Source organism: Bombina bombina, chromosome 3 (assembly GCF_027579735.1).
Source record: "Bombina bombina isolate aBomBom1 chromosome 3, aBomBom1.pri, whole genome shotgun sequence".
Classification (NCBI taxonomy): domain Eukaryota; kingdom Metazoa; phylum Chordata; class Amphibia; order Anura; family Bombinatoridae; genus Bombina; species Bombina bombina.
The window spans coordinates 235,506,258-235,518,470 of record NC_069501.1 but is presented as its reverse complement, the minus strand read 5'-3'; the positions used below and the strand labels follow the sequence as shown (position 1 = coordinate 235,518,470).

The following is a 12,213-nucleotide window of genomic DNA, read 5'->3' as shown; positions in this document are numbered from 1 at the left end:
GCATTTTAGCCAATCAGTGCCCTCTCATAAGTAACTCCACGGGTGTGAGCACAATGTTATCTATATGACACACATGAATTAACACCCTCTAGCTGTGAAAAACTGTCAGACGCATTCAGATAAGAGGCGACCTTCAAGTTCTTAGAAATTAGCATATGAGCCTAAACAGATTTAGCTTAAACTTAAAAAAAATACCAAGAGAACAAAGCAAATGTGATGCTAAAAGTGAAAGGGAAGGTTGTTTAAAATTGCATGCTATGGGGCCGATTTATAAAGCTCCGTATGGAGCTTGATGCCCCTGTTTCCGCGTGAGCCTTCAGGCTCGCCGGAAAAAGAAGTTATGAAGCAACGGACTAAAGACCGCTGCTCCATAACTTGTCCGTCTGCTCTGAGGCCGCGGACAGAAATCAACCTGATCAAATACGATTGGGTTGACACCCCCTGCTAGCGGCCGCAAATCTGCAGGAGGCGGCATTGCACCATATATATACCCTATATCTAAATAATGAAAAGTTTCCATTTTGACTAGACTGTCCCTTTAATTTTGACTTTAGTGGCCCTTAATTACATGAAAAAGAGGCAAAATAAATCATGAATATATATTGCAACCTTGTTTTACTACTCATAGCTTTATTAAAATTTCAGGGTGTTTACAGTTTCTTTAAAAGAAAAAAAGTTACCTCAGTTACCTCAGATATTTTATACTGCCCACAAAGAGCATGTTCTGGTGAATTATGTCAAAATAGTTTGACAGTGAAAGTGTACCAGCAGCTAATTTGTAGCCAACACAGTGTTATTACAAATGTGCCTGTAAACCTTTATTTGTGTAGGGACTCAATGTGAGCTGATGCTAGTGATACTAATTGTTTAATATTGCGTTATACATTGTATGTAATATATGCGTGTACATAAAAAACCCAAGCATAGTTGTGGAGAATCTCTGACATTTTGTCTGTCACAACAAAACAGGAGAATATTAAAGCGACATCATATGCATATGCTAAATCACTTGAAAGTGATGCAGCTTAACTGTAGAAAGTTGAGAAGAAAATATCACCTGAGCATCTTTATGTAAAAAAGGAAGATATTTTACCTCAAAATTTCTTCAGCTCACCAGAGTAAGTGCTGTGTAGTGTAAACAGTTACACTTCAGCTGCAATTTAAAAAAACAAAAACAATAGCCAATTAGGAAGTACTCAGGTAATGCTTTTGCCTTTGTTGTGATCTCATGAGATGCTAGTGCAATCTCATGAGATTTCATAGAACTTACTTAAACTGAATAGGAAAGTAACAGGACTGTCGCTGCAAATGATAGATGCACACACTCCCTAGCATGTCCTGGGACATGCATCCTAACTGGCTGGTGTGAATACTTAGGATGTTTTGAGGTAAAATATCTTCCTTTTTTACATAGAGATAGATATTCAGGGGAAATTTTCTAGTCGGCTTTTTACAGCTATGCTGCATCACTTTCATGTGCTTCAACATTTGGGTATCATGTCACTTTAATTAAGCTCCTAAAGTGTTATTAAGCAGTCTTATTTCTACCACACCCAGGTGCATTAGATATATTAAAAAAATCTTGTAGAACTGGAATTTCAAGGCCAAGCAATGAAGTTATAACCATAAACGCACTATAAAATCTATCAGTTCTGGAAAGTGTGACAACAGTGCTAGTAAATAGTATCTTTCATACTCAAATAAAATCTGCAAACGGCTTGTTTGTTTTCTAATTTAATTCTGGAACAAATAGCTATGACATCAAACCATTTACTTGAAGACAGAGGTTTAAATATTTACTCATCAATAACATAAACAATGATGTTGTTCAACAGTAGGATAGACACTAAACTTTAGCAACAAGCAGTGATACTGAAATATTAATAATGAAAGTTAAAACATAGTGCCTTATTTTCTAATTGAAATCATATTTAAACAGTTAAAAAATAAAAGTGCATTGATTTAAAATTTTCTGCACAGATTTTTTTAAGACAATAAAAGTGCCCTATTGACCAAGAAGTGGTAAATACACTAAATTATTTTCATAGGGTAAGTGTTGAAATATATTAAACGTGTACTCCTATGGTTTAGAGTTCAATACTATATAATCACTTAATAAAAGCAACTCATGAAATTTAGGATTTTAAAATTTTTACGGAACATGTAGTAGATACAAATTTAATTGGCTCAAATTCATACTTAAATGACCAATATTTAATAGAACATGTAATTTTGACACTATTGATCCTGAAATGCTAGGCGTTTAACCTGGCAACAGGGTTAAAAATATAGTTAAAGTATCGATTGAGTTGCAGAGCACTGCTGGTCCTGAGTAGAAACTACAGGTCACCCAGTCAGCAGCGCTAGTCACACAGCTGGGTTGGTATTCAGCTGATTAGGCCAGTTCATTTCAAGGGTCACTTGGTTTCTACTTGTCTAGTTAAAGGGACATTGTAGACTAGATTTTTTTTTGCATAAATGTTTTGTAGATGATCCATTTATATAACCCATTTTGGAGTGTTTTTGCAACAATGTATTAGTTTTGCTTATTTTTTAATAACACTGTGATGCTTTTTAAACTCCTAACCAAACCTCACAGTGTCAGAGGTATACATGTGTTTACAGACTTCTGCTGGCTCGTGTATGTGTAATCTGTCTTTTCATTTGCAGGGAATTGGGGGAGGCGAGAGTGTCTATTCTTCTTGTTTTACCTGCCCCTATCACTGGGTGTCCCAGCCTAACCTAATCAACAGTGCTAAACTGCAAGCTTATAAGTACGTTTTTAAAAGGTTTTAAACAGGTTTTTTTTAGATCCGTATCTGTGTATATTCATCGTTATATTAGTGTCTATTACATGCAGTTATATGAACATTGGTGTGCACTGTCCCTTTAAATGGAGAGTCTAACTTGCGTAGGAGGAGCTCAGTTAGAGAATAAACTGCAATCCTCCATTTTTTCACAGTTATTTCTCAGGTCATCCAACGTGTCTTGTGATGCCACCAAATATCTTATATCCGACAGCAAACGCCTGTACATATTACTACCCTCTGTGGCCAGCCTCAGGGTACTGATATTGTGGACTATGAGACCGATCTAACTTAAGTGTTCTTCATGTGGAACAGACAGTCCCTTTCTCTCACTTATGTACCTAATACCCCAGCCTAGGGTTACTTTGATTACAGCGGAACAATCCCTCTTAATATTGGCTAAAAATCTTGATACTAGCAGTGCTCTGTGGCAACCAAGCAGTACTTTAACTATGTGTTTTTCCTCTTTGTGGCAGTTAAAGATATAGTATTGCAGCCCTTCGAAGAGAATTACTTAAGATTAAATTATATAGATTATTTTACATACCAATGCCCATTTTCCGATTAAAATGCATAAATTGGACAGACAACAGGAATTTTAAAATGTTATATGATGTGCAAACATTGTTATCTACCATGAACATTCTAGGTATTACCATCTACATAGCATATAACTTAAAATACATTTTTTTTATAATACAGTTATTTTTTCCCTTACAAGTATATTAAAAATACATGCGCACACAGGGGAAACTATATTATGAAGAATTGGTTCTCTTTTCATCCATTCTTTGTAATAAAGAACCTTCCATTACAAAATACATAGCAGGATACACCTTTAATGGGTCAGGTGTTTATTTTTCTCCTAAATGTCAGTAGAATTATTTACTAAAAAAAAAGGAATATTTGATCCTCTGCTACTCTATATTTCTCAAATAATATCAGTGACATATTTACAATTCACATTACCCATGTTTACCTAGCAGCATTATGACAAAAGCCTACTTACAGCACCTTGCCCATGTTATATTAGGTTCTATAGACAACAGGTGTTGTGTAGTACCATTGCCATTTGTTATACATATAATGTAAAAGAATAGCTGCCTTGGATTTGTGGAAAGCAATAGATTGGGAAATGCTTAAGATTTTGATGAAGCAAGTAACCAGGTCCTCTAAAGCACAATGTAAGGGACTGCTTCACTGGCGATCCATCGGTTCGGTCCTGTTCTCCCTCAGCTGCGGTTTCAGGAAATCTCTGAGAACTGACTATAAAGAGGTCTCTTGTCACAGACTTCTATCAACCTGATGACAAAAAAAACAACATTTTGTTCAGTACAGGAAGAAAACAAAGAACATTGTAGTGCAACATAGAACATGCTGTGATTACATCACTGGCATCTATAAAACTGCCCCAACCTGCTCACTGCAGAAGGCGTTAAAGGGATATGAAACCCAAAAATGTCCTTGTGATTCAGACAGAGCATGTCATTTCCAATATACTTCTGTTATCAAATGTGCTTTGTTCTCATGATATTCTGTGTTGGAGATACCTAGGTAGGCATCTGGGGCACTACATGGCAGGAAATAGTGCTGCCATCTAGTGCTCTTGCAAAACTGCTGCCATATAGTGCTTCAGAAATGTGCCGGCTCCTAAGCATACGCCCCTGCTTTTCAACAAAAGAGAACAAAAGATAAATTGACAACAGAAGTACATTTATAAAGTTGTTTAAAATGTACATGTTCTAGTCTATCTGAATCATGAAAGTAAAAATTTAGGTTTCATATCCCTTTAAGGTTATTATGTGTAGTTTTCTAGGTTCCCACAGTGTCAGTCTGTCTGACCTAGATTTTTTTTTTTTAGTGTGTTGGGCTGTTTCCTTAAAGGGACATTCTATATCAGGATATTTATTGTTTTAAAATATAGATAACCCCTTTATTACCCATTCCCTAATTTTACTTAACCAACACAGTTATATCAATACACTTTTTACCTCTGTGATTATCTTGTATCTAAGCCTCTGCAAACTGCCCCTTTATTTCAGTTCTTTTGACAAACTTGTATTTTAGCCAATCAGTGCTGGCTCCTAGGAACTCCACGTGAGTGAGCAGTGTTATCTATATGAAACACAGTAACTAACACCCTCTAGTGGTGAAAAACTGTCAAAATGCCCTGAGATGAGAGGCGGCCTTCTGGGGCTTAGAAATTAGCATATGAACCTCCTAGATTTAACTTTCAACTAAGAATACCAAGAGAACAAAGCAAAATTGGTGATAGATGTAAATTTGAAAATCGTTAAAAATTACATGCCCTATCTGAATAATGAAAGTTTGTTTTGGACTAGACTGGGTGCAACAGTGTCTGTCAAAGCACATGGAGACTTGGGGAGAAATCTGCAGCTGTCATCTAGTCTAACAGCAAGCAATTGTATTGCAGCACTTTCTGACCCCAATGTGGTTAATTGCCCCCCAAGTTTTAGCTACGAGGCAAGTAGGCTATGTGGGAGGGGCTGGTGCTCCAGTGGTTCACTGCTACTAATTTACAATGAACACAGGAGTTTTTTGTATATGTACATCAGTGATAGACAACTTCCATCACATGTTTTTAAAAATTAGATTAAAAACAGGGGCACTTTAATTCATCAAAATTTGCATTTCACTCGAATTGTGAAAATACCTTTTAATCTTCACAGCCGCTCCAGCTTCCCCCGGTCGTCATAAGCCTCTTCCTACGTCAGAAATGACGGATCGGTCATCCTCCAATAACGGCTTCCCCCCGGGGGAATCAGTGTCTAATTCAACGCCGTGATTGGAGGAAGCTGGATTCCTCATTTTAGACCCAGGAAGAGGCTTTGCAACGGACGGAGGAAGCAATACAGCGGCTGTCAAGTTTAAAAAGTTAAGTATTTTCACAACACGAGTGAAATGTAAATTTTGATGAATTAAAGTGCCCTTGGTTTATAATCAAATTTTTAAAAACCGGGCACTTTATCATCAAAATTTACATTCACTTTAAGGGCTGCATATAAACCTATGTTCACTAAACATGTTCAAAGGCACAGGGCTAGATTTAGGCTACCTTCCAGAGGGCTCTTAGTTTTTTGCTATGGTCACAAAAAACAAAACAAATTATGCTTACCAGATAATTTTATTTCCTTCTGTATAAGGAGAGTCCACGGCTTAATTCCTTACTGTTGGGGAATTTATACCCAATCTCTAGAGGACACTGAAAGATTATGGGAGGGACAAAAAGAGAGGCGGACACTAATCTGAGGGCACCAAAGCCTGCAAAACATTTCTCCCGAAGGCTGCTTTAGCTGAAGAAAAAAAACATCAAAGTTGTAAAATTTACAAAAAGTGTGTAAGGAGGACCAGGTAGCCACCTTACAAATCTGATCCATAGAGGCCTCGTTCTTAAAGGCCCAAGAGGAAGCCACTGCTCTAGTAGAATGAGCCGTAATTCTCTGAGGAGGTCTATGTCCCGCTGTCTCATAAGCTAAGCGGATAAGACTCCTCAACCAAAAAGATAAGGAAGTTGAAGAGACCTTCTGACCCTTACGCTTCCCAGAATATGCCACAAACAAGGAAGAGGTTTGTCTAAAATCCTTAGTAGCCTGAAGATAAAACTTCAAGGCACGAACCACATCCAAATTATGAAGTAAACATTCCTTCGAAGAAGAAGGATTAGGACACAAAGAAGGGACCACAATCTCTTGATTGATGTTGCGGTCTGACACGACCTTAGGGAGAAACCCCAACTTAGTACATAGGACAGCCTTATCTGAATGGAACACCAGATAAGGGGGCTGGTTGATGTAAGCCACCAAGGTTATATTGTCTGATTGGAATCTGATAAACAGGGACAAACCCAGAAGAGGCCAAGCCTTAAGAGCATTGTAGATTGCTCGAAGTTCCAGAATGTTGATCGGGAGGGAGTGTTCCTCCTGAGACCACAGGCCCTGTGCCTTCTTGGCACCCCAAACAGCTCCCCATCCTGATAGACTCGCGTTCATAGTCACAACCTCCCAGGATGGTCTTAGAAAGGATGTCCCTCGGGACAGATTATCTGGACAGAGCCACCAAGAGAGCGATTCTCTCGATGGGCTGTCCAGGGAAATCTGTTGAGACTGATCCGAATGATCGCCATTCAACTGCCTCAGCATGCACAGCTGTAATCGTCTGAGATGGAACCTGGCAAAGGGAATTATGTCCATGCTGGACCCAATGAGACCAAATTACCTCCATACACTGAGCCACAGATGTCCTTAAGGAGATCTGGAGGGCAAGACATGCCGAAGCTAGCTTGCAACGTCTCTGGTCGGTCAGAAATATCCTCATGGATATTGAGTCTATTATAGTACCCAGGAATTCTACCCTGGTGTTTGGAATAAGTGAACTCTTCTCTAAGTTTATCTTCCATCCATGTGATCGAAGAAGGGAGAGAAGAGATACCGAATGGTCCTTCGCCAGATGAAAAGATGGTGCTTGGACCAGAATGTCATCCAAGTAGGGAGCTACTGCTATACTTTGGGTTCTGTAAAGATTCTTGGAGCATTAGCTAGACCAAACGGAAGAGCAATGAACTGGAAGTGCTGATCCAGGAACTCAAACCTTAGGAACTGGAAGTGGTCCCTGTGGATTGTAACGTGAAGCTAAGCATCCTTCAGATCTATAGTAGTCATGAACTGTCCTTCAAGAACTAGAGGAAGGATGGACCTTATTGTCTCCATCTTGAACGAAGGGACATTTAGAAACTTGTTTAAGCACTTTAGGTCCAGAATCGGGCGGAAAGTTCCCTCCTTGTTTGGGACCACGAACAGATTTGAATAGTATCCCAAACCTCTTTCTGCGATAGGAACTGGGACAATGACCCCTAAGGAGGACAGATCCTGCACACACCCCAGAAAGGCTTCCCTCTTTTCTGGTCGAAGACAGGCTTGAGAGGAGAAATCTGCCCTTGGGTGGATGAGATTTGAAACCTATCTTGTATCCCTGAGCTATGACCTCCAGGACCCATGGATCCTGCACATCCCTGAACCAAGCGTCTGAAAAAGCGACATTCTGCCCCTACACGATCCAGCTCTGTATCTGCGGCTGCCCCATCATGCTGATTCGTTCTCCGCAGGCTTCTTGTTCTGCTTGGATTTATTCCAGGATTGAGTCGGCTTCCAAGTGCTCTTGGTTTGCTCAGGCTTAGAGGAGGACTGCTGATGTTGGGACTTTTCAGAACGAAAGGAACGAAAATTAGATCCTTGTGCCTTAGATTTGTTCTTTTTATCCTGCGGTAGGAAGGCACCCTTGCCCCTTGTAACCGTGGAGATAATGGAGTCCAGGCCTGGACCAAATAAAATATTTCCCTTAAAGGGGAGGGAAAGTAGTCTAGACTTAAGTCATGTCCGCAGACCAGGACTTCAGCCAGAGCGCCCAACAGGTCTGTACTGAGAAACCAGAGATTTTACCATTCAGGCAAATAATCTGCATGTTTGCATTACAGATAAAAGAGTGAGCAATTCTCAAAGCTTTAATTCTTTCTTGAATAACATCAAGGGGACCATCCACCTCGTTGAAATCCGCTAAGGAGTCGCACCAGTAGGCCGCAGCTCCAGCAACAGAGGCAACAGCCGCTGCCGGTTGAAATAAGTATCCGTATGCTGAAAATTTTTCCTGAGAAAAGTTTCCATCTTCTTATCCATCGGCTCTCTGAATGACGAGCTATCCTCAAGAGGGATAGTAGTATGGTTAGCTAACGTGGAGATAACGCCATCCACCTTAGGGATGGAACCCCACAACTTCAGCTGAGAGACCAGGAATCATTTTTTTAAAGGCAGACAAAGGGGAAAAGGAAGATGCAATTCTATCCCATTAGTTTTTAATAATGTTCGCATTTTTACAGGTACAAAAAAGGTTAGCGGAGCAACCCTGTCCTCGTACACTGTCTAATTTAGGGATCAAAGTTTTATCAGGCAACTTGGCCTCTGGAACCTCTAATGTCGACAGAACCTCCTTTAGAAGAAAACGTAAGTGTTCAATTTTAAATCTAAAGGCTGACTCCTCCTCAGTCGGAGGCCTAGAGGTAGCAGACTCCGATCCAGAAATTTCACCCTCTGAAGACTCAGAGTGTGACCCTTCCTGGGATACTTGAAAGGCAAACAAATCTAATAAATCACTGGATGTCCCCTGGACTGGAGAGCTATGTTTAACCTTTCCCTTGGCAGGGAGAGGTAAAGCACTAAGAGCCTCAGACACCGCCGTTTGTAACTGTGCTGTAAAGTCCGATGGCAAAAGGCTCCCTCCAGACGGAAGATCAGGCCTGCTACTGGAAGCTGCATGTGACAATGGAGATGACCGACGGGTATGCACCTCACGGAACGGCGAGTCCTCAGAGGTGGACGGGGCTCAGTAGCACTAAAGCGGTTAACATTCTTCGACATAATAACCTTGTTGATGCATATGGAACATAGCTGAGAGGGCGGGCACACCAAGGCCTCCTCACAATATAGACAGGTATTACTATTAGGAATAGAGGGAGTACCTTCAAGCATATCAGAATCCTCCATAGCTTGCGCTAACAGTAGGACACAGAATATGGATCCTTATATTTTTTACAAAACGGCACCTTTATACTCCCAATGACTGGGGCACTCACCACCTCCTAGACCCAGGCAAACAGAAACAAGAGTCTTCTCCGACAGGTAGCTCGGTCAGGAAAGAAAAAACGAAAGGGCACAGCCGGTCACGTGGTGTGCAAGGCAAGACCGCTCCTGCTATGATAAAAAGCACGCCAAGCTGCGCAGCATTCAAAGTGAAAGTAAAAACCTGTATGTTCCGTTACCGCATAACAACAATCTATGAGCCCAAAAAAATCTCACACATAAAGCAGCATAAAATCAAAGTATCATGTGACATAAAATATATGGGCAAAATTGTGTAATGTTTTATGCAATTTTCATGTTTCATATTGAGAGATGTTTGTTTAATTGTATTTGTTTTATATGGTGCTTGTAATAATTTACTATGAAAATGCAACTCTGTTGTGAGAGCATGGGACTCTTATTTTGACATGGACTTATGATCCTAAAGGATTGTGGGAGAACATGGGTGGAGCAATGAGACTGTTTTTGTTTTACCTCATAACCATTGAGGATTCTGTGAAGAAATGTTAACATTTCTGTATTTAATGAATCAGTTGATTTGTAAATATGTCTTAAAATTATTTTATTGATGAATCTCTACGACCGATAACAGAGAACCTATGAAATATATCCCGTGAGGAAAACCATTGCATTCAATAGGTGATACTCCCTTCACTCCCTCTGACATTCACTGTACTTTGAGAGGAATCGGGCTTCAACAATGCTGAGAAGTGCATATCAACATAGAAATCTTAGCACAAACTTACTTCACCACCTCCATAGGAGGCAAAGTTTGTAAAACTGAATTATGGGTGTGGTGAGGGGTGTATTTATAGGCATTTTGAGGTTTGGGAAACTTTGCCCCTCCTAGTAGGATTGTATATCCCATACGTCACTAGCTCATGGACTCTTGCCAATTACATGAAAGAAATGATCTTTTAACACATAAAATAGTCTGTATATTGCATTTAATAAACTTTAAAATGTGTATATATATATATATATATATATATCTATATCTATCTATCTCGTAAGTACCTGCACTCCCAATACAATATGGTCAGCAACAGGGCGCCACAGTCAATAAATCAGTAGGTTTCTTCAATCAAGGACTGCACTCACTGGATTCAGATAAAATATAAGTTATTTAATAAGTGGTAACGTTTTGGGGTTCGCAGACCCCTTCCTCAGACCCAACACAGTGCAAATGTAACATGGTGACTTTAAACACAATAAGCCCCTCCCACCTCACAGTACAAAAAAAAGTGTGCCAAAAACTGTAGCCATGGCAACCAAATGGTTGCCTGGATACCATTATAAACAAAGCACAACATAAACAACATATTTTCCCATTCTAGCTGTAATAGCCACACAGAAATGGAATATTAAATAAAATAAAACCAAACAGTGAAGCAAGTGTAAAATACAATCTCACATGATATCATTCAATCAAGATCGCTGTCATAGTATAGTAGCAAATCCTAGCTCACAGCAGTGATTAAATTAGTAACAGACTAGACAACCTATACTCAGATTCATGTTATACAATTCAGGATATAACCTCCTAGATCATAGACAGTGGGTATAATTGCTGGGGTCCAAGGTACTACATACATAACGTGCACTACATAACAAGTGATCATTATTTACACATCTACTGTATAGTTGTCATAGTTTGACACAGACAGTGGACCGGCTTGTTTTCTCTGGGTAATGAATGGGGATACTACACAGTGATTATTTACACCGTCAGCCTGGTAATGGGAGGGACACAGTGTTGGCTCATACAAATTAACCATATGTTGTAGGAGATCTAATGTGTTCTATATACTGCAGTGTTGCTTTCCACACCGCAGTAATAATAATTGTGGGTTATACTGCGTACAATATAGTTTAAGCTACCCAGATATCAGACATTACTATAACGTCCCCCAACAGAGTGGTATACACACTAGTGATACATATTGGGATAAGTATACACCGAGTATTTATTTGCTGCACAGAATACATTTACAGACATATTCTAACTCAATTTGATTATCCAACATGATTGACAATGAAATATGCGCTCTTAGAAGGAACTCTATCCTTTTTTGCTGGGCCTTTACAAGATTTAGCGAGTGTCAATAACAAACATAATTGTCTATTTTCCTGAGTAGCTTCGTTTTTTAAAATACAACTTGACTAACGTCATACACGCATTGTGAATATGCAAATTAGCCACTCGCTCTTTGAACAGAGCTTCTGACTGGCCACACTTTAATTCAATTTGATTATCCAACATGATGATCGATAATAGAATATGTGACACTATACGGTACCCTCACTTTATGTACTGTCCTAGTACCATTATTGGCTGGGCCCCTACACGATGTAGCAAGTGTTATTAACTAACATCATTGTCTATTTTCCTGAGCAGCCTCGTTTCTTACAAAACAACTAGACTAACGTCATATATGCATTGTGAATATACAAATTAGCCACGCGCTCTTTGAACAGAGCTACTGACTGGCTGGCTCTGTAATTGCGCCCAAACTAGTGACTGTGGGGTTTGCCTAACGATAACTGCACTGTTCTTTGTAACTGACTGGATCACTTTGAAGCCATCAAGTAAGTGGCTATAGTATTATACACGGTATCTTTGCACAAATGAGTCCAGACATAATCCGATAAACTACTATGCTATATTGCTCTACCCATTCTGAGATTAATTAAACCCTGCATCCACCGGGGTATATTTGACACGCACAACTGTCTATGTGTCAAACTATAACAAC

General features: G+C 39.6%; 1 protein-coding gene across 2 annotated transcripts in view; it reads right to left on the bottom strand.

Annotated features, from left to right (window-relative positions):
* Positions 1 to 1,718: 1,718 nt before the first annotated feature.
* The window catches only part of SLC46A1 (solute carrier family 46 member 1), a 144,692-nt gene continuing 134,197 nt past the window's right edge, over positions 1,719 to 12,213 (bottom strand). For both annotated transcript variants that reach the window (XM_053706203.1, XM_053706204.1), the window contains one exon: positions 1,719 to 4,109. In XM_053706203.1, the coding sequence (XP_053562178.1) occupies positions 4,052 to 4,109 (58 nt within the window). In that variant the 3' untranslated portion in view covers positions 1,719 to 4,051. The remainder of the gene's footprint in view (positions 4,110 to 12,213) is intronic.